Genomic DNA, 24,020 nt, shown 5'->3' with positions numbered 1-24,020 from the left:
GAGGCAAAGAAATACAAAGTTTGCAAGTCTGTGATACAAAAGCAAAGGGTAACACAAACTGAATGCCATAGTAGAAAAACCTGCACAGTAGGTTTCATAGTAGAAAACCTGCATATCTAGTTGATTGTACTCTCATTACTTACTGTGTCTGCAGCAGTGAGATTGATACCTAGTCCTCCAGCTCGTGTGCTTAACAGGAACACAAAGATGTCATTCCTGCACAAAAGGGAGAGATACGTTAAAGGAAAAACTGAAAAGAAAAAATGGCATGTATCAAAAGAGAGAGATCTCTGAATATAGAACATAGAGTCTAGGACTAAAAAGAGTTTTGGTGGTTACCTAGGCCTGATTGATATTTCTGTAAAGCATTATACAATGTTGCTCTGTTCTTACAATCAAACATGGAGGTCATCTTCCAATCTGAAGATAAACTTTTGCTGCCCACTAATAAATGATTGATAGGCAACACAAGTATAAACATGTAGCAAATATAACAGAAAAATATGTTACCACAGATGTACAGACCTCTGTGTCACATTTTTAAATCAAACCATTCCTAGTTCATATAGAGGGGTCAAGTAAATTAGTACTTCCTGGTTTTCTCTAAGAATCATGACTTGTAATAGTTTGGGGACTAATGTTATTATTCCAAAGCACCCATTTTTTTTTTTTTTCTGGATGGAGTCTCACTCTGTCACCCAGGCTGGGGTGCAGTGGTGTGATCTCAGCTCACTGCAACCTCTGTCTCCTGGGTACAAGCTCCTGCCTCAGCCTCCCGAGTAGCTGGGACTACAGGCGCTCGCCACCACACCCGCCTAATTTTTTATATTTTTAGTAGAGATGGGGTTTCACCATATTGGCCAGGCTGGTCTTGAACTCTTGACCTTGTGATTCGCCCATCTCGGCCTCCCAAATTGCTGGAATTACAGATGCGAGCCACCCTGTCCAGCGTCAAAACACTCATTTTTAAGATGAAGAAAGTTGAGTCCCTGAAAAATGACTCAAAGAACTAAGACCCAGGCCATGACTTTTATGTGCTAACTTGAATTTAGGATCAGTCCATGAAGACAGGCTGGAACTAAGCACTTTTGGATGAATGCCAACACACCCCTTACATAGAAATGATTAAATATGGTTTTCTCAGTTTCCTTCTACTTCCTATGTTCTTTCAAAGAAACACTGAATTACAAACCAGTAGGTACCACTGTCACTCACTTGAGCAGCAAATATTTACTGAATGTCTTCTGGGAACAAGCCCATACCAGATCAAAAAGAACAGGCTCTTTTTCTTTTTTCTTTTTTTTGGAGATGGAGTCTAGCTCTGACACCCGGGCTGGAGTGTAGGGGCGTGATCTCGGCTCACTGCAACCTCTACCTCCTTGGTTAAAGCAATTCTCCTGCCTCAGCCTCCCGAGTAGCTGGGATTACGGGATTACAGGCGCCTGCCACCATGCCTGGCTAATTTTTGTATTTTTAGTAGAGACGGGACTTCACTATGTTGACCAGGTTGGTCTCCTACCTCAGGTGATCCACGTGCCTCAGCCTCCCAAAGTGCTGGGATTACAGGCATGAGCTACTGTGCCCAGAACAGGCTTTTGACTCTAAGATTTATCTACACACACACACACACACACACACACACACACACACACACACACAAATAAGGGCTCGGTTTTAGCCCAGTTCATATAGATTGCATAAATATATCTTAAGATTATCTTGCATCTTCATATTCCTGACACCTCAGGCTATTTTCTAGAATATCTCTAAGGAAAATAGATTGCATTACACTGGTGAGCAAACAAGACGGTCCTTTTAAGTCAAGCTGTTAATCCCCCCCTTTTTTTTTCATGTTTGTAGTGGAGAATCCAACTGGAAATTCATTTAGATTAGTGTTATTCGAAGTGCAGGTCACACCTGTCATTGGTCATGACATCAGTTTGGTGCTTTAGACAGCATTAAAGAAAGAAAAAAGAGATTAGAAAATATTCTAATGCATTACAAGTCATAAGGGTAAGTAATGTTTTGTGAAGTTTCAAATGCAGAATAAAGGTACTAAAATCACAGTGTAAAATGAATTTTTTATGTTGTGGATTCCAGTAAGGAAAAAAAAAAAAACAAAAAACAAACCCCACAAAACCAAAAACAAAAACAAAAAACAACAAAACAACAACAACAAAAAAAACATCAGAAACAAATATACTGACATCAGGATGCTCTCATCCCTTCAGGCTATTCTTCCTTGGTAAAGTCACTTGACTGCTGACAGTCTGTTTCCTGGACTATAAAATGAAGATGCTATAAATACTGCTGAAGTGACTAACTGATGACATATCAATGTTAAACATAAGTATCAGTGAAAGAACTATTTTGAAATAAACATCCTGGTTAATCACTAAGGTAGGTATGTCCTGTAGAAATCTGCCCATTATTTGCACTGAATTAAACACAACTTTCCTAGAGAGGCATGGATAACAGACCACGGGTGGCGGTCTCTCAGTTAGTGATTCCAAATGCTTCGTGCTCCGATGAAAGTTCTACTAGTTTATCCTTGAATTTTATCACAAAAGTTAATATTTCATAATTTTATTTGATTCATAAAATGCCATCTTTATGAGTAAATCATGTAGTGTAAACCAAAAGGCTGAAGGGCATCTGCCAGTTTATAAGCACATTTTCCCACAGATATGGGATGATGTAAATGGAAGGAGGCATGGTACCTCACAGGCCCAAAGAAGAATATTTAACCACAATAAGGCTTCAAATAAAAACTGATTGAGCTTTTTAGGGTCGTACTAATCTCTGGAAGGCTGAGGTGCGAGGATAACTTGAGGCTAGGAGTTCGAGATCAGCTTGGGCAATACAGCAAGACCCTGCATCTACACAAAAATCTTAAAAAAAGAAAATTAGCCAGGCTTGGTGGTACATACCTGTAAACCCAGCTATCTGGGACACTGAAGCAAGAGGATCATTTAAGCCCAGGAGTTCAAGGATGCAGTGAGCTACACATCACACCAGTGCACTCCAGCCTAAGCAACAGAGTGAGATTCTATCTCTTAGAAAGGATAAGCAGTCCTTCCCACTTTGGCACTGAGAAGACTGCTCTTGCTCCATTCCTCTCCTGCTTTGGTGGGTACAGAGGCAAGGAATCAAAGGCTCCTCTGATACCTGTGTGAGAGGTGATGGAGTCATTCAATGGCTAGGACTTTTCTTTGATAATTCTTGAGAAGACCCAAAATAAGAGCATGGGGTGTCAGGGAATGGGTACAGGGTGGCGGTATGGGGGACTGGTGGGAAAAGACAAGGCATTTGAGCAGTACAACAAAAGGAAGTATTAGAAGCAAAAAGATAAGTAATTTCTGGCCAGGTGCGGTGGCTCACGCCTGTAATCCCAACACTTTGAGAGGCTGAAGTGAGTGGATCACTTGAGGTCAGGAGTTCAAGACCAGCCTTGGCAACAGGGCAAAACCCTGTCTCTACAAAATACAAAATTAGCTGGGTGTGGTGGTACAAGCCTGTAGTCTCAGCTACTTGGGAGGCTGAGGTAGGAGAGTCAGTAGAGCCTGGGAAGTCAAGGATGCAGTGAGCTGTAATCGCTCTACTGTGTTCTACTGCACTCCAGAGCCTGGGTGACAGAGTGACACCCTGTCTCAAAAAAAAAAAAAAAAAAAAAAGAAAGAAAAAGATGGGTAATTTCCATAGTCTGTACAGTCAGAGTTTAGTTCAGATGTAATCACTTACAAATAGGGGCTATATACAGAAGAACACTAGTGAAAGAAATGTAGGTAAAAATAAATTAGTAGAAAAACTTAGAAATACAATGGTTTCTTCTGGATATCAATTATGTACTGAAAAGATGCCTTGTGATGATGAGGTAGATGATGAATTCAACGTAATTTTATCATACTGTAATGAAAAAATAAGAATTGCAGAAACCTTGGGTTCTTATAATCAAATAAATTAGTTCTAATCATGGACTATACTGCTGTAAAAACCAAAAATATCTAAATCAAACTACTAAGAAGTTCCTTTCTAACGAATAACGCTATAACAGTATTGATAATGTGAATTAATGTTTTAGGGGCTCTGACTAAACAGGAGAAAACAAAATCCCAGAAGGCAACATGGTGGTCTGGGTGCCCTCTCTAGGAAGCTGAAAAGGCATCTCAACTCAGGGTCACTTGGAACAGACCTTAAAGACCAGCCATCTGGCTGGTCTGTTAAGGGGCCTATAAAACCACACAGCAAAGACATGTGTAGGTCTCACTCTCACTCTTCTTTAATAACCCACTGAGGTGACTTTGCACCAACATACCCAAATAGTGCCAGGCACATAGCTGACTGCAGTAAAGGCTTGCTGAATGACTGAAAAGGAACCATAATGAAAGACAACTGTGAATCTCTACGACACTCACAAAGAAAAAAATCCATGCTACAGTCACTTTTCCCTCATGTTTTCCAAAGAGTCACACTGAGTGGTCAGATAATGGGGCGAGGATCCATTTGGTAAAGGTCATGGGTTAGGAGGAAGGGAAGCAAAGGCCAAGGCGCCACAGAGCAAAGACCTTGTGAATGGCTTCTAGGATCACGCACTGGTCACATGCTCTGAATGTTGCCCAGTCAGGACATCCTGGCCAAACAGTCTTTAGTCTCAGTCAGACTTTTTCCTGGAAGGATCCCTCATAAATAAATCTTGTATGAAGGGAATGTAAATGGCTTTTTATAGGCGTTGTTGTTTACTCTGGCTGACCTTTGAGCCACAAGGCTTTCCAGTTGAAACTACAATCTTTTCTTTGGATATCTTTCATTAATACTAATTAAATTATTTGGCAAGGAGTGCTTGTGTCCAAACACACCTGTCTTTTTCTCTGTATCAGGCGATTGCAGTCACTCAAATTTGTAAGTTGAGCATTTTCCCCCCTTTAGAGGGGTCAGTATATGCACAGTCCAGATTCTACACATGAGAAATAGATTACTTCTTTGCCATAATCCCAACTCTAAGCATCCAGTTTGTAATGTATGCAAGGATCAGAAGGAGACTTCAGTCTCTTTTTCCATTTTGCCTAATATTAGATAGAGGGTGTTAAAACGATGGTTACCCAAATGTTGACTCTAAATAACATTCACTGTTACCTAAGTAATTCTCAGCTGTAGAGTCTGAAGGCTCAAGCAAGATTTCCTAATAAAAGCTGTGAAAAATTACATTTTTTACTAAGTAGATCCAAGTAAAATTTAATGGTGAAAATGCCATTATTTTAGAGCTAAACTTTTCAAAATTATTGTGCACTACTACTGGGATTGCCCAAGTAATTCTGCTTCCCAAGTAAAGTAAGAGATTTCAGAGATAATAAATTATATACCTCCTGATTTTTTTCCACTACAAAGGTACTGCAAAATATACTGAGCCCTGGGTCTCACAGCCCCATTTTCTAATAATTGGGTAAGCCAGGAGAACGACTGCGGCTCTACTACTCAGAAGCCCAAATCACTAGAAGTCAACATACTACAGCTCTGGTTGGGGTCTGTATCAGTAGAATTTTCTACAAAGAAATATACATAGTCTTAAATGTTCTTATCCTTTCACTCAGTAATTTCTCATGTTTGAATCTATGCTAAGACAGTAATCTAAAATAGTGACAAAGCTTTATACACAAAAATATTCACTCAACATTTCTAGTAGATATTTCTATTCAACAATAGAAAAGTGGTATATATACCCAGTGTAACAGAACAGTGATCATTAAAAATGTTGTTGGCAAGGCTGGACACAGTGGCTCATGCCTGTAATCCCAGCATTTTAGGAGGCCGAGGCGGGCGGATCACGAGATCAGGAGATTGAGACCATCCTGGCTAACATGGTGAAACCCCATCTCTACTAAAAATACAAAAACTTAGCCAGGCGTGGTGGCAGGTGCCTGTAGTCCCAGCTACTCGGGAGGCTGAGGCAGGAGAATCGCGTGAACCTGGGAGGCGGAGGTTGCAGTGAGCTGAGATCGCGTCACCACACTCCAGCCTGGGTGACAGAGCGAGACTCCGTCTCAAAAAAAAAAAAAAAAAAAAAAAAAAAAAAAAAAAATAGGCCGGGCGCGGTGGCTCAAGCCTGTAATCCCAGCACTTTGGGAGGCCGAGATGGGCGGATCACGAGGTCAGGAGATCGAGACCATCCTGGCTATCACGGTGAAACCCCGTCTCTACTAAAAAAAAAATACAAAAAAACTAGCCGGGCGAGGTGGCGGGCGCCTGTAGTCCCAGCTACTCGGGAGGCTGAGGCAGGAGAATGGTGTGAACCCGGGAGGCGGAGCTTGCAGTGAGCTGAGATCCGGCCACTGCACTCCAGCCTGGGTGACAGAGCCAGACTCCGTCTCAAAAAAAAAAAAAAAAAAATAAATAAATAAATAAATAAATAAAATAAAGGTTGTCGGCAAAGACTTTTTAATGATACATGAAAATGGTTATAATAGAACATTAAGTAGAAGAAATCAGGATACAAAATCCCACCTATAATATGGTAACAGTATAAATACAACCCTATACATACGTCTAGAGGATATACCAAAATGTTAACAGTAGTGGGATTGTGGGTGATTTTTCTTTTCTTTTTTTCTTTTTTTTTTGAGATGGAGTCTCACTCTGTCACCCAGGCTGGAGTGCAGTGGCAGATCTCTGCTCACTCCAACCTCCAACTCCCGAATTCAAGTGATTCTCCTGCCTCAGCCTCACCCCCCTGAGTAGCTGGGATTATAGGCACCCACCACCACGCCCAGCTAATTTTTGTATTTTTAGTAGAGATGGGGTTTCACCATGGTGGCTGAGCTGGTCTCGAACTCCTGACCTCAGATGATAAGCCCACCTTGGCCTCCCAAAGTGCTGGGATTACAGGCTTGAGCCACCGCGCCCGGCCTATTTATTTTTTTTGAGACAGATTCTCACTCTGTCACCCAGGCTAATTTTTGTATTTTTAGTAGAGATGGGGTTTCACCATGGTGGCTGAGCTGGTCTCGAACTCCTGACCTCAGATGATTAGCCCACCTTGGCCTCCCAAAGTGCTGGGATTACAGGCGTGAGCCACCACACCTGGCCTTTATTTTCATCTTGAAATATTTTTCAAATTTTTCTCAATAGGCATTTCATTACAATATATAAAGGCCCCAACTGTTACTGAAGAAAAACAAAACATTATTGTTAAAAAGATCCTTAAATGTACAATATTAAATATACTAGTGGAAAATAAACACAAACAGTATCAGGTGAAATACCTATTACTTAATGGCTTTTCTCATTACAAAGCATGCCACCCCATATCAGTGTACCCACATCACAGATACACTGGCATGACTGGAGAAAATACAGGCACTCTGAGGAAACATACAGTCTATAGATCTTGCACATAAGATTCTTGTCAAGTTGTAGCTCTGAGGCTGGAGTAGGTAAGGACATGACATGATAAGATATGTATCACTGATTTTAGAATTAAGAAAAGATGAAGATTGCCCAGTAATTTTTTTTTCCTCTTTTTGCCAAAACAATGTGGTGGGCTAAGGAGCCACAATGATTACTCATGTTTCAAATAATTGGTTTTAGAATCTACTGGTAGCTTCTGCTAGGTGAGAAGTTAGGTCAGGCTATCCACACAGCAGTGCCAGGGTAACAAATGGAAATAGGTTTGAAGCAGATCTTCTCCTTATTGTTGGTCAAACGGGCACCTGGAATTCTGGTGTGTAGTTTTAACTTAGGAAAAACCCTTAAACAGAGGACATTCTATGTTGAATTGTAGATGTGTTTTATGCCAAATTATTTTATGTCTGAATTAAACCATGCTTTAGAATTGAATGAAATTAAAAATTATAATCTAAATAAAATGGCTATGTGCTTAATTTTCTTCACAAGAATTCAAAAGTGAAATATTAAGAGGCCATGCAATTAAAAGCCAAAGTCAAAGCTGTTCTGATTTACTGATATTAAGATCTGCTTTATTCCTCAGCTCTCCAGGTCTAAGGAGGAAAACTGAAGATGAAGTTCAGCAGACCGTCACTAGTGAGGCCTGGCTTTCTCCTTGGAGAGAGCAGTAAACCAGACTCTACCTATTACAATGAGAAACTGCACTCAGGATAATTATGGCTCTGTAAACCATCAGCATTCAGCAGGCGGTAACTGAAATTTCATAGGCTCATTAGTAGGTGGGAGAGGTACTGTGGATGAGAGCTGCCAGCTGAATAGATTGTACAGTATTGCAATTTGTCATACTGCACTGTGCTGCTACTATGTTGAAAGGAAAGCAGGAAAATAAAAGGTACTTTTTCTTATACAAAATGAAACACAGAAACAAACTAATAACTTTAAGTCAACACTCAGAAATTGCTACTGTTAGCAGCCGGGAACATTGGTTCATGCCTATAATCCTAGCACTTTGGGAGGGGGAGGTGGGTGGATCACTTGAGGCCAGGATTTCGAGACCAGTCTGGCCAACATAGTGAAATCCTGTCCCTACTAAAAATACAAAAAATAGTTGTGTGTGGTGGCGCATGTCTGTAATCCCAGCTACTTGGGAGGCTGAGGCACAAGAATTGTTTGAAACAGGGAGGCGGAAGCTGCAGTGAGCCGAGATCGTGCCACTGCACTCCAGACTGGGTGACAGGGAAAGACTGTCTCACAAAAAAAAAAAAAAAAAAGAAACGGCTACTGTAAGCAATGAGGAATATACGCTGGTGGATTTTTTTCTACATACCTATTATCTATTGAGGAGGATCTTGGTTCATACTTAGAAACGATTTCTTTTGTTATCCAAAGAAATAGGCGCTGGTGTCATAAGAAAGCATACTTCAAACATACAAACTATCAGGTATATTCTCTTTTTCTCTCCCAGACACATAGATCTGAATTATGATAAGCAGATTTAGTAACTTCTTAAAATGGCAGGAATTACATCTTGATTCCTTAACAATCTCAGATGCCCTGGCATTAAAAAAAAAAAAACTTACCATTTCAAGCACTAGAGGGAAATGAAAAAGATAATTTTTGTAATTCCCATGAACATTACCTGTTCTGAAAATCAGCAACCATGTCTCGCCTCTCCGAGATCTTGGATGAGCCATCAAGCCTCATGTAAGTATGCTTCCTGTAAACCATGTATTCCTGCCAACCGGGATGAAAGGACATAGTAAGTCTGATGCAAATTACTGTATTCTGATTTCCATAAGCATCTACCCGTCTTCTACCTTGTCCACATTGGAGGCAAGCCATTATATCCAGAATGGGGAGAGCGCAACCTCAAGAGTACAGGAAGTTTACTTGTAAATGAGTTTACTGCCAATGTGTGAAAATCCAGGGCAATCTGAAGATTATAATCACTCTCAATTTCAGTTTGGAACCTAATCTTATTTCTGTAAATTCCTATAGGTTTCATTTAAAAAAAAAAAAATTCCACAAACCAAAATAGTTTTTCAGTCATCAACCAGATATCTTTCACAGCTATGAAAATACCTACTTTTTTTTTTTTTTTTTTTTTTTTTTGAGACGGAGTCTCGCTCTGTCGCCCAGGCTGGAGTGCAGTGGCGCGATCTCGGCTCACTGCAAGCTCCGCCTCCCGGGTTCACGCCATTCTCCCGCCTCAGCCTCCCGAGTAGCTGGGACTACAGGCGCCCACAACCGCGCCCGGCTAATTTTTTGTATTTTTAGTAGAGACGGGGTTTCACCGTGGTCTCGATCTCCTGACCTTGTGATCCGCCCGCCTCGGCCTCCCAAAGTGCTGGGATTACAGGCCACCGCGCCCGGCAATACCTACTTTTTTTTTCAGTGAATAACATTCACTGAAATGAATGTGTTTCCCCAGAGCAAATCTTTACTGATTAAAATGCTTACATTTACAGCCTAAGCTTCCTTCTCCCATCAGAGCATGCATCACTGCTAGGGGAGGCCTAAGTACCAGAGTGAAACAAAAGACAAGGTAATTTTCTATGGCAGAGAATGTTCTTAACATTATCAAGAGGAATTACAACTTTTAAGACGTCAAAAGATACAATGGAGAGACTGCCTCTCCATTCTTAGAAGTTGCAATTCTTGGCCGGGCGCGGTGGCTCAAGCCTGTAATCCCAGCACTTTGGGAGGCCAAGATGGGCGGATCACGAGGTCAGGAGATCGAGACCATCCTGGCTAACACAGTGAAACCCCGTCTCTACTAAAATATACAAAAAACTAGCCGGGCGAGGTGGCGGGCGCCTGTAGTCCCAGCTATTCGGGAGGCTGAGGCAGGAGAATGGCGTAAACCCGGGAGGCGGAGCTTGCAGTGAGCTGAGATCCGGCCACTGCACTCCAGCCTGGGCGACCGAGCGAGGCTCCGTCTCAAAAAAAAAAAAAAAAAAAAGAAGTTGCAATTCTTCTTATAGTTATGTCCAAATGAACATTTATTTCCTCTTTTGTTATCTCTGATTACACTACAAAAAGTCCACTTGTAGAAGAACTGGTATCAAAAACTCAACACAGCGGCCTATTTATAAGAAACAGCATAAAATAGTTACTTTGGTTCTAAAATAACTTTTCTATTGAAAAAGACTAATCATTTCTACATTTGGGAAATGTTTGTGTTAATTAGTTTTCTGTGATCAAATGTTCTTATATTGCTATATTTTCATATGTAACTCTTATACTTGGTGGGGCATTTTAGCACACAAGGTTGGTGTAGTTTGGTATATCTGGTGCAGCGTATGTGACAGCCTATTCTTAGATGGAGTGAGTGCCAAGAACTTGGCAGAGGTCTCTGGCTAGGGTACATGTGAAGCAAAGCTGGTCAACAAAGTAGACAAGCTCACTGACATACGCATCTTCATTGTGTTTTATGTTTGGTTTAATTTTAATTTAATTTTTTGCTATTTCTTTCTGTCTCGAAGTGGTTCCTTAAGAGCTGTGATAATCAAAGAGGAGCATAAAATACTCAAAGTGAGCTTCAAGTTCACACTTGCTGGCATTGCTACATTGTAGGACTGAGCTAATGGCAGAAGGGTAGGGGGTGTTTTGGATAAAAAGGACTTCAGGAAAGAAGGTATAAAATGATAGCAAGATGACGGTCCTTAGAGGCTTGCTATACCTTTTGCAGCTAATCCAATCAGAGAATGTTGCAATCAGAACAACAAAATAACTAGACAATACCAAGATAGTTTACAGTCACCCATAACACAGATTATAATTTTAGCCTTATTTATTTATTTATTTTTTATTATACTTTAAGTTCTAGGGTACATGTGCACAACATGCAGGTTTGTTACATATTGCCTTTTTTTTTTTTTGAGACACAGTCTTGCTCTTGTCACCTAGGCTGGAGTGCAGTGGCGCAATCGTGGCTCACTGCAGTCTCCTCAAGCGATTGTCCTGCCTCAGCCTCCTGAACAGCTGGGATTACAGGCAACCGTCACCACACCTGGCTAATTTTTCTATTTTTAGTAGAGACGGGGTTTCACCATGCTGGCCCGGCTGGTCTCAAACTCCTAACCTCAGGTGATTTGCCTGCCTTGGCCTCCCAAAGTGTTGGGATTACAGGCGTGAGCCACTGCATCTTTTTTGCCTTTTAAACTGAACTTCTAGCCACATAAAAGCACTGATGAATGAATCTTCTAGTAAATGATGCTGTTTATATATTTATATATCAAGGCCAGCACAACCCCAGGGATATTATTCCTAGACCATAATCAAACCAACCCTCATTATAGAGAACCTGTTACTGAGGCAACAGAAGTGAATTATTCCCTTCCACAGCTTCAAGTCTTAGCTCCTGAACTAAGATGAGCAGTGGGATTTCAGGCTTTGGTAAATTTAGAGTCTATTTCAGTAAATAGCTTAAAAAAACAGAAAACAAGAAAATGGACATGAAAAGATCTGTTAAAAGTCTGAATACAGCAACATCTACATCCTCATACTATAGGAAAACACCTAAAAGACAAAGATTGGGGCCAGGTGTGGTGGTTGGCCGGGGGAAGTGGCTTACGCCTGTAATCCCAGCACTTCGGAAGGTCGAGGCAGGTGGATTACTTGAAGTCACGAGTTCAAGACCAGCCTGGCCAACATGGCGAAACCCCATCTCTACTGAAAATACAAAAATTAGCTGGGTGTGCTGGTATGTGCCTGTAGTACCAGCTACTCAGGAGGCTGAGATGGGAAGATCACCCGAGCCCAGGGAGTTTGAGGCTGCAGTGAGCCAAGATCATGCCACAGCACTGCAGCCTGGGCAACAGGGTGACTGTCTCAAAACAAACAAAACAGGTGAATGGATAAAGAAAATGTGGTGTATATATATAAATATATACTGGAATATTATTCAGCCTTAAAAAGAAGGAAATCAACATGAGTAAACCTGATTATGTTAAATGAAATACGCCAGATATGGAAAAGACAAGTACTGCATGGTTCAACTTATATGTGCAAGCTTAAAAAGTTAAACTCATAAAAGTAGAGAGTAGAAGGGGGGTTGCCAGGGGCTAGGGGAAATGGGGAGATGTTGGTCAAAGGGTACAAAGATTTAGTTATGCAAAATCAAAAAAATCCTGGAGATCTAACCATTATGGTGACTACAGTTAATAATATTGTATCGTATATGTGAAATCTTCTAAGAGAGACAATATCACATGATCTACCTCAAATATATACAATTTTTATTTATCAAGCATACATCAGTAAAGCTGTAGCTGGAAAAAACTTCAAAGATTATTCTGATAGCCTATATTGGCAGCTGAGAACAACCACTAGAAAGGGAATGCAGGGCAGTTTCCCTTTGAACCTTGCCATTCAGCATGGCCCTTAGATGGGCAGCACTTGTACCACCTGAGGTCTGTTAGAAATGCAGAATTGAGGGACACACCTCTTACCCAGTAAGTCGTAATCTGCATTTTATTTTTATTTTTTTGAGATGCAGTCTTGCTCTGTTGCCCAGGCTGGAGTGCAATGGCGTGATCTTGGCTCACTGCAACTTCCACTTCCGGGGTTTAAGTGATTCTTGTGCCTCAGCCTCCCAGGTAGCTGGATTATAGGCATGCGCCACCATGCCTGGCTAAGTTTGTATTTTCAGTGGAGATGGGGTTTCACCATGTTGGTAGGGCTGATCTCAAACTCCTGACCTCAGGTGATACATCCACCTTGGCTTCCCAAAGTGCTGGGATTACAGGCGTCAGCCACGATGTCCAGCACACCATTAAAATGTGCATTTTAATAACATTTGATTCGAAAGCATTAATTTTGAGAAGCACTATGGTAGACATATGCAGTTTTTTTGGTTTTGTTTTGTTTTTGAGGCAGGGTCTTGCTCTATTGCACAGGCTGAAGTATAGTTTTCTTGGATCACTGCAGCCTCGACCTCCTGGGCTCAAGTGATCCTCTCACCTCAGCCTCCCAAGTAGCTGGAACTACAGGCATGCACTATTATGCCCAGCTAATTTTTTAATTTAAATTTAAAATTTTTATAGAGATGGGGGTCTTGCTATGTTGTCCAGGCTGGTCTTGAACTCCTGGGTTCAAGTGATCCTCCTCCCTTAGCCTTCCAAAGTGCTAGGATTACAGGTGTAAGCCACGGTGCCTGGCCAAACATACACTGTTTTTAAAGCATTGGAACACTTTCTTCAAGCAAACTCTTATATGGAACCCCTCTAATATAGATAATAGATAAAAGCATTGCTATCCTGACTGATAAAGAGTGGCCATCTCTGCTTAATATCTACCGGTCCTCTAACACATCTCATCAGTTTGAAAACCACTGTTTTACTATACAAGTTGGGAAGACAATGCTCTGTTTGCATGCCACTGATTAAAAGGTAGGACTTCGGATCACATCCACATGCCACATCAGTGGCATGCAAACAGAGCTGCCAGCATAACGCAAGATAGTTTTACTGAGCATTCACTAACTGCCAGTCACTATCCTATTTTACCTGGTTATGTTCATCTAATCATTATGGCAACCTTTAAGGTAGGTGCTATTTAATATATTTTTAAATTTCTCTTTTAACTTTTTCCCCCAGGATCAGAGATCACGATCAAAATCTTCATGATCTGCTCTGCAACAGCTTCCAATCACCTCCTTCTTACCTTTTTTTTTTTAAGATTTTTAATTTTCATGGGTGTATATTAAGGGTAGGTTTATTATTGTCCCTCCTATTTTACAGATGTTAAGGTCCCTCATGTGACACAGGCAGTCGGTGGCAGACCTAGGATTGAAACTCAAGCAGATTGGTTCCCGAGTCCTTGGCTTAACCCTCCTACTATTTCTCAGATGGAAGGGATGATCAGCACTACTAACATGAAATAAAAGGGAGCCCCATTAACCCTATGGTTTTTAATATATCCTATCCATAATCTGATCCACCACCAACATAAAGAAAGGATAATCAGACACCTGAAAAAATAAAGGCAAATGTTTTATATATCCTATTACCAACCTTTCATTCTGAAACTTCAATTCCAAAGCTGGCTCTGATTTCATTTTAACCAGATTTCATTTTGATAAAACAATTTTGGGAAAGGACTCAGTATGGTCCACAAACCTGCAGATATGATGTAATTTTATTTTCTTGGACATGCTGTTTTCCATCTTTGGGGTATATAATTAGCAAAAAGGCTACTCTCTCTATTACAATTTTTCTGCAGTCCAAGTAAATTGAACCAAGCGAGTTAAGTTGACAACCACAATTCCCTTATCTAATACAGAGCCCTTTGGAGCAAGACAAGCAAAAGGCAATCATGGGCCCAAAATAATCTGACTTCAACCTACTCCTGTTATCTCCCTTTCTTCTATGCCATATGTTCCAGTCACAGTGGACTACTCTTGTACCTTTCCATCTCTCTTTTTACATCTGGCTTCCTTAGTCTCAAATTCCTTTCTCCCTGATGGTTGAAATTCTATTTGTTCTTAAGTTCAGATGTCACTGTCTTTGTGATGCCTTCCTTAAGAGTGACTCAGTTAGAAATAAACGTATCCTTCTTGCTATCCTCAGCTCTATTCACACATTTTGACATTAGTATCAGGGTTCACTGACAGTTACTTGTATATGTATATGTCTCCTCCACTAGATACATTCCTTAAAGTCAAACACCATGTTTAACTAATATTTGCATCTGCCTAGCATTAATGCTTTGCTCAAAGGTAGCATGGAGGAAAAAAAGAATTAAAAAGACTATACACAGCATGGCTGTAAGCTGACAATTTTTCTTCTATAATTCCTAAGACCTAATAAGAACTCTAGTTAACAGTAGCCCCAATTTTCTTTCTTTTTCTTTTTTTTGAAAGGAAGTAGAGTACACTTGGAAGAAGGCCAAGCAGGCAACTTAAGATATCAGATGTGCCAACCCAATTTGCTTTTCATTCCATGGGGCATTTTCAGAATACCCAGCTTTACAGTATCTTCAGAATCACAGCTTCCAAAGGTAACCTGCATTTCTAAGAGAGGCCAACTCATAAATGACAGAATGTCTACTCAGGATAAATCTTCCCCCAGTGAGCAACTGCACTTGGATAGCTGACTGAGCAAGTTACACAACTCAGGGTCTCAAATGTCATTATGTATGGATTATCTGGATTTAATTCTATATTGCACTATTATCACATATTGGTGCAGTTCAAGATTTGTCTGGATTTCAGTATTTAACAATTACACTACATATAGCAAAAAATGATTAACTCTTTCCAAGTACTCTTTATTGCATAGGAAAGTATCAAGTGGCTTATTTCCTTAAACTACAAACTCAGTTGCTTGAGGCAAGAGGAATGAAACTCAAAAGAGAAGACCCAGAGATAAGTCATTTGTAGTAAGTTAAAAGTTCTTTGCTACTAGAATACAGAGAATAGTCCCTAACCATGGTAAAACTGGTGGTGGCAGGAAAAGTTCTGCCTGACATCCAGCTGGATACCACCATCCCAAATGCACAGGGATCATGTGTTCCCCTAGTATGCCCAACAGCCAAGATCCTATAGGTGGCCAGGTGCCGTGGCTCACGCCTGTAATCCCAACACTTTGGGAGGCCAAGATGGGAGGATTACTTAAGGTCAGGAGTTCGAGACCAGCCTGGCCAACATAGCGAAACCCCATCTCTACAAAAATACAAAAATTAGCCAGGCATGGTGATGCGTGCCTGTAATTCCAGCTGTTCCAGAGGCTGAGGAAGAACTGCTTGAACTCAGCAGGTGGAGGTTGCAGTGAGCCAAGATCTCACCACTGCACTCCAGCCTGGGTGACAGAGCGAGACTCCGTCTAAAACAAAACAACAATAACAACAAAACAACAAAAAAGATCCTATTGGTGGTTCAGTAAATATAAAATAAACTCATAATGACATTTATTGATCTATGATTCCCTCACCTATTTATGTCCTTGACTTCTGCCAGTGGCAAACTAAAAACTCCTGGCCCTGGAAATTAAGCAGTCTCCTCTTCACTATTTTGGTTTTTCTTAGTGCCCATTTGTTACAGCAAAAGCACTCTCCTTTTAAAAATCCCCTATCTGGAAATACTACTATTTAGATGCCATATGAAATAAAACATTTCTGAATATATTCTATTTGGAAGAAGATCTGATATACACACAAGAAATTTAAAGCCAGATTTTTACCCAAGGAAAAAAGGAAGCGATCAATGACTTTAAAAAATACTGTGCAAATAGTAATGTCCAAAACTAGTATTTCTCACAGAATGGAAACCTGGCCATAGAGAAGTATGTGAATTCTTAATGTCTTCTAGTTCTGCCAAGCCCCAGAAACAGAGAGACAGACAGGCATGGCTAAGGCACATAACAACAACAACAAAACCCCAAAAAGCCTGTTGGATGAAAGAGAGCTGCTGACATACTCCACAGCAACACAGAGCTTTGATACCCGCAGTGTGAGTTTCTAACTCTTACTCTATTGGAAGCATTTCTTTCTCTCTTTGAAGAGGGTATACGATTTCAAGAGAAAAAGGAAAATCCTGAAATAACAAAACAACCAACATTTTGAGACTTAAGTTTATGTTTTTTCTTAAGGTCAAGAACACTCAATGGACAGCATCTATTCAGAAGGTCCTAGTGCAAGACCACGTGCCAGGTCATGCTTTAATGCTGAAACATGGCTTTAATGAATGTTAGTACTCATAGAGTTTCTATTATGAAAGTGACTGAAAAACACTCTTTCAAAGATTAAAAAATGCAGGCCTAGTGCTGCACTATCTCAAGATGCACAATATGTTTATATTTCAATCAATGATTAGATATACGGTAAACACTGTGGGCACTGTAATTCTGTGCTCATAAATTAAATTATATTTCAGTACTAATCTCCTGGAATACAGAATGTGGTTCATTTGAGTGGATAATATTAAAATAAATTAAAAATGAATAACTTTAAGAAAATAAATGAAGAACCACTAGTGTAGTATTAAGGAAACCAGACAAGAGTTTCATTTTAGCTTTTAAAACATACAAATAGTTGCAACATTTTCTAGTTTCAGCATCCAAGATGCATGTTATACATATGGCTAAGGAATGTCAGCAGTTGTGAAATTCAGGCTTTGAATTTGCATTTCCCTAATTTGGAATTCCCCTTAGAAATACATCTATGTTTAGAGAGGCTCTCAAGCTGCTTATTTGCAAAACCTACTCACTAGGTCCACAACCCAAAAATAACTGTTGGATTACAGATAGAGAGGAAGTGATCCTGGTGGGTAGAATTTACAGCACTTATCCTGAACGAACTTACCATACTCTGTAATATTTAATGAGAACCTAGAAGTGTGCAATACACCGAGGGAAGGACTAAAATAGAGGCTGTATCAAACTTAAACCACCTACACTCACCTTTACTTATCAAAGCTAGTTTATTTTTTGATTGCTCATTCACATTCCCTTAGAACTTCCCTTTAATATGAATCAACATGTAATACAACAGTCTTGGAAAAGAAATACCATTATGTCCCTTACTAGTATCCTTAGCATACTGCTTTTTCTTTAATTGTTAGCAGCTGAAGATCACTACTTTAGCTATACTTTCCCTGCCTCTTGAGGACAAGGAAAGTGCACTTTACCTAAAAAGAGCCCCACTGCAGGAAAAGTTACTCATGTTGTTTTGGCTGTTGGGAACATGTTTGAACGGAACACTAGACATGCAGGCGGTCCTTCTATTTTGGATTACTGCTGTTAGGACATTTAACATAGTTAACATATACATCAAACGCAACAGCTTAATCACCTCTCTTATGGTGATTTACATTCACTCATAGGCACTTTCATCATTTAGGAATAAGTGGCCTACTCATAATACAAACCAGAGAGTTTAGCCTGTCAACATCATTCAAGGGGCTATGAAACCTAAGACTTGGTGCTGAAACTGACCCCAAAAATCATTTATGTCTCTGGCTAAAAGAAGTTACCAGATTATTAAAAGAAACCTCCCACTGATTTCAGATAAATTCATTGCAAAATTCAACAAGCCAATCCTGGCTTCCAAAAAGCCTAAAAACCCTCCTTAAGGCTAGCCTTCATTCCTTCTCTACTGATACGGTCCCTATTGCTTTATTCCTAGGTAATGATAACAACAGTACAATTTCCACTTACTTATTACTATTCCCTGGTGTAACAGGGCGAGGGTATGAAGCCTTACATATATAAAAACATGAGAATATTCATGTATTTCTGACAACCAGGTGCTTTTGCCTCTCAAACTTTATTTATATAAAGACTTATTCTACCAGTTTGTGATTATCTGTTCTCATTTTCACTCTCCTGTTTCAAGGTCTGTGACCTCCTGTCCCTTAAAAAATAAGTCACCACTCAGACAAGAAAGAGAAAAACCTCAACAAAGAAGCAATTAAAGAAACAAAAGCTGCTTTGCACAGTTATATCTTTTCCACTAACTTAGTAGCTGTCAAGCCTGGTTGCATATTAGAATCACCCCAGGACCTTTTAAATATCCTGATGCCCAGACCTCATTTCAAACGTAGTAAGAAAGAATCTCTAGGAATGGGACTAGACATCCACATTTTTTAAAAGCTTCTCAGGTAATTGCAGTAAGTAGTCAAGTTGAGAATCACTACATTAACTCAGGTTGAATAGCTGTTCTCTGCTTTTTTACACACAGAACTAATCCTAAATCTTGTTTTCCATACATAATTTTAGATTCCTATGCTGTGACCTACTTTAAAATTAAGAAATGTCTTCCCTAGTAAAAGAAAGATGTAAGGGGTGTTCTATTTCACTGGTATAGGGAAGGGGGCGCAAGTCCTTCACATACTCCCCATGCCAGGATCTAACTCTGCTCCCTTTATAGATTATAAAATCAAAATAAGGAGTTTTGGGGGCTGGGTGTGGTGGCTTACGCCTGTAATCCCAACACTTTGAGAGGCTGAGGTGGGTGGATCACTTGAGGGCAGGAGTTCAAGACCAGCCCAGCTAACATGGCGAAACACCATCTCTATTAAAAATACAAAAAAAAAAAAAAAAAAAAAAGTGGGGTGTGGTGGTGCACACCTGTAATCCCAGTTACTCGGGAGACTGGAGCAGAAGAACTGCTTGAACCCGAAAGGCAGAGGTTGCAGAGCTGAGATCGTGTAACTGCACTCCAGCCTGGGTGACAGAGTGAGACTATGTCTCAAAAAAAAGAGGAAAAAGAAAAAAGAAAAAAGGGAGTTTTGGGGTTCCCATTAAGCAGGACTAACATTAGTCATGGACATCTGATTACTACAAATTAAATGTCAAGGTATCCTAGGTCCCCAAGATTCCTTCTCCTACCTCCAGCAGGTCTATCATCCTGGTCATCTGGGAGTAGATAAGGACCCTATGCCCTTGAGACTTGAGCCGAGTCAGCAGGACATCAAGGGCATACAGCTTTCCACTGTCAGTGATGAGGCTCTCCTTGCCTGGGGAGAAGAAAAGGGGGTGGGGGGGAACTGTATTTAATTGAAGTGACAAAATCACTCAATGCAAAGCTGTATGCAACCACAAACACTATAACCAAGATGCTTGTCATCATGAGATCAGAAAAGTGCTCTAAAGGGAGAATGCAAAGCCCTGAAAAGATCACGACTCCAAGAGTGCCCTGGGAAAAGATATCCCAAAAGGGGGAAGTGTAAATTCCCTGATGACTCTCAATCAGACATGTGCTCTTAAGGCACTTAAAAGCATCCCTGCTCCACATCCTTACTCAGAGGACACCAGGTATACACTGACACCTATGGGTGACATCTACATCAATCTGCTGTTAAGTGACCTGAAAATTTTGTTTTTCCTTTGTTCATCCTATCTCTAGATATCTGTTTCTGCTAGTTCTGTGACTGTCTACATCTCGAAAGCACTGAGAATGTATCCTACCTGCCTTTGGAGAACAGCAAACAAAGAGATTTATAACCTCTCTTTTTCCCCTTTTTCAAGACAGGGTCCCACTCTTCACCCAGGCTGGAATGCAGTGGCACGATAACAGCTCATTGCAGCCTTGACCTCTTGGGCTCAAGTGATCCTCCCATCTCAGCCTCCTGAGCAGCTTGGACTACAGGTGAGCTATTATACCCAGTTAATTCTGTCTCTGTTTTTTGTAGAAGCAGGGTATTGCCATATTGCCTAGGTTGGTCTTGAACTCCTGGGCTCAAGGGATGCTCCCGCCTTGGCCTCCTAAAGTGCTGAGCCATGGTACCCAGCCCCCTACCTTTTTTTTTTTTTTTTAAAACCCAAAACTAGCTCTCTGGGAGGACTGCAAATCGGTTGGCAGGTAAATGTCATTAACCCTAGTTGTATGTTAATTCAATAAAGACAGCAGGTCTTTTCAGAAAGACTGACTTTGAGTTTCTCCGCAATGAAGCTCCTCTCGCTCACTAACTTGTGCGCTCTCCTTCCTCTTCTCACAAGAAAAGCATTTTAGCAACAGATCTTTAAAGAACACTTAACTCACAAATTTTCATCTTATTCAGTTAGTATCATTTAGCTCCCATCATATTCAGGAAGTAGAGTTTCCTGTTTGCAGACTGGTCCATAAACATGCCCTGAACAATTGCTGCTATTAAGAGGGGAAGAGTATAGGCTTAAGGGGTTGGGTAAGAGTATATGTGGAAGTGGCCATAGGACACAAAAAGGGAGAAAGGACAGAGATATTATGTAGACAACTAACACTTAAAAGAGAAAAACTGTTAAGAAAAACACAAAGTACCTCCTCAGTTTCTGGGTTTGAACCTATGGCATTTCTTCAGAATGACAGAGTCTGACTGTTGACAGCAATCCAAAAGTTCTCAACAGTCATTCTCTGTTCTTGCCACAATTTGCCAAATGCACAATTATTGAATACAAAGAATAAGAACGGATATGCTGACAGCACCATAACAAATCATTGGCCACTCTGTTTTTGCTACAAAGCCACAGGTCCTGGCTGTTTACTCCCTCTGCACTGCAGCCTGCCATTTCCCACCTTCGGAATGCTGCCAGGCCATGTCTCCTTTCACCATCCCCTCCCTGACACTGTGGCACACACCTTTGTTCAGTCTCTTTGTTTGGTCCTGTTTAGACTATTGAAATGCTCTTCTTTTTGTTGGTCTCCTTACCAACACAATCAAATGACGGCAGCTGGGACAGAACTGACTGCTAAGCCCTCTCCCTGGCACCAGACAAGGAGTACTGTATAAATTCCAAGTCTGAGCAGGCAGCAAAGCTTTCATAACAACTTTTAAGGTTTTATTCTTACCACAATTACCCTTCTCCAGTAACTGAATTCCCTGAGGTCTCTCAATTTTGATAGCTCCTAAACATTCACCACAGAGCTACCAATCAGCTTTAGATATTATACTTCTCTCTGTTCTCATTAAAAGCACAAGGTGAAAAAAAAAAGACAATATATTTTTCAGCCCTTGAGTGAGAGTGGGCAAGCTAAGTTCCTAAGATTTCTGTAGCCTGCTTATCTTCTTTCTCCATTTAGATATACTCTCTCAGCACAAATGTTAATGCATATACAAATTTGTTTTACGTCTGAATTTTGAGAAACTAAATCATGATTCAATGGTTTTCAAACAGTCCTGCTTCCCACATCTACTTTACTTTACTAATCAGAATGAACTGTTCCTAGGATTAGAAAAGCTCAGAAATGAAGATGTGCATATACTGATAAAGACAGAACTCTGCTACGACTAAAGGAAGCATGAAGTGGTACCTGCTGTCAGCTTGTTATCTAGTTATTGTGTAGGTGGGGAAGGGAGAAGTGGATGGACTGGATTTCTTTGTACTGCCCTGAAGGAAAAGGACTAAGAAGAAACACTTCAGCAACAGCCTTAAAACACTTAAGCAATGAACACTATCTCTGATTTGCTGGTAAGCATGCTAAATGGAGGAAATAAGATATGCAGGAAAAACAGGTTTCTTTCTCTGAACACACTAGAGTGACTTCTGGGGCTGGCATTTGTTAGCCAAGTTTTAAGAAGTCACTTAAGTTGCACTGGACAAGAGCTCCACCTGTTGTTAAGCAGGATACAGAGACATAAGGAACACAATTCTCTAGAAATTCAGCTGATTCTGCTAAGTCAAACCTGTGTCCAACCCCTTCTTTAAAACAGGAGCTTTCTGGATCCTTGGGTGCTAAAAATAAATAAAACAGGAGCTTAAAAAATGTTGAAATGAACAAACCTATCATACTCTCTTACAAACTTTCCTACAATCCTATGGTATAATCTTATAGCACTTTCATTTAGATATAGGTTTTTACCATCCACAGTGTAAAATCCTGTTCAGCAATAAAAAGAATGTATCCTATGGCAGTAAAATTAGGGCAGAAGATTAAATAACATCTCCTTTTTCCCAGGAAAGGGGACTTTTTGAAGGGATTGTACATCTTTCTGGTGAAACATGGAGAAGAAAAGGTGTGAAACCCTGAAGATTTTGGTTAGTCTCTCAAGGAATATGGAAGCAACCCTTCTCAGGGAAAGAGAAAATATAAAAGTATAAAGGAAAGAGATGAAATAAGGGTTCCAGTGAGACACCCCCAACCCCCGCCCTGTCCCAGCTAGTCTACAGAGCACAATGGGGTGAGGAGCTGGTTGGTTCTCACAGTAAACAGCCAGTGAGGCTGGTGCTTTTTATCGATGCAAAAAGAACTCAGACGCTTCCTGCTATTTAAACAAGGTCCATTTTTCTTTCAAAGAACAGGAAAAGCCACAAGAGATTCCCACAACGCCAGCAATAAGCCATCTACTCCTATAATGGGAACTTAGGAGCCAGAATGAAGAAGGGAGAAAAAAGAAGTAAGGTGCTATCTTGCTTCTTTCAATAACGGTGCTCATCTCTTGCCTGGGATTCTGTGGTTTCCTTATCAGCTTGCTTTACACTTAGGTTGCCCCCCTGATTTTCAAACAATATTATTTCCACTCACTGCTTTCATGTGCTTTAAGTCAGTTACAAGGCCATGTGTAATACTGCTTTCAGACACTCAGAAAGACATCTTGGAGTTCTCAAAGCACTTCCAAGCTACTAACAGGCTGGTGCAAACCCCTTGACACTTGACAAAATAAAATTGAAAAACCAGGCCTTGCACACTGGAATCCAGTTATCTCTTAGAGACAGAAGAAGACCTCTGTTCAATGCTTAGCTCTAGTTTATTTCCATTACATGCCAGTAAAAGGGATATAGTCGGCCAGGCGCGTGGTTCACGCCTGTAATCCCAGCACTTTGGGAGGCCGAGGCAGGCAGATCACAAGGTCAGGAGATCAAGACCATCCTGGCTGACATGGTGAAACCCTGTCTCTACTAAAAATACAAAAAATTAGCTGGGCATGGTGGTGGGTGCCTGTAGTCCCAGCTACTTGGGAGGTTGAGGCAGGGCTTGCAGTGAGCCGAGATCATTCCAGCCTGGGCGACAGAGTAAGACTCCGTCTCAAAACAAACAAACAAACAAACAAAACCAGAATATAGTCAAAATGTCAGAGAATCTGGACAACCAAAACTAACACTATAGCTCCAAGCTACCACTCCAGTTTGCCTACAGGTGTAAGCAAAGAACGTGAGCCTATGAATTCTCTGTGTTCAGTTTCCTTAAAAGTAGTCTCACTAAAGCAA

General features: G+C 40.6%; 1 protein-coding gene across 2 annotated transcripts in view; it reads right to left on the bottom strand.

Moving 5' to 3' along the window:
• The window catches only part of LOC105492045 (INO80 complex ATPase subunit), a 138,403-nt gene that overhangs the window by 16,318 nt on the left and 98,065 nt on the right, over positions 1–24,020 (bottom strand). For both annotated transcript variants that reach the window (XM_011758894.3, XM_024795963.2), the window contains exons 27-29: positions 19,728–19,855; positions 9,038–9,132; positions 144–216 (exon numbers count right to left, since the gene is read on the bottom strand). In XM_011758894.3, the coding sequence (XP_011757196.2) occupies positions 144–216; positions 9,038–9,132; positions 19,728–19,855 (296 nt within the window). The remainder of the gene's footprint in view (positions 1–143; positions 217–9,037; positions 9,133–19,727; positions 19,856–24,020) is intronic.

This window comes from Macaca nemestrina, chromosome 7 (genome assembly GCF_043159975.1).
Source record: "Macaca nemestrina isolate mMacNem1 chromosome 7, mMacNem.hap1, whole genome shotgun sequence".
Taxonomy (NCBI): domain Eukaryota; kingdom Metazoa; phylum Chordata; class Mammalia; order Primates; family Cercopithecidae; genus Macaca; species Macaca nemestrina.
This window is presented reverse-complemented; position numbering and strand designations above follow the sequence as displayed.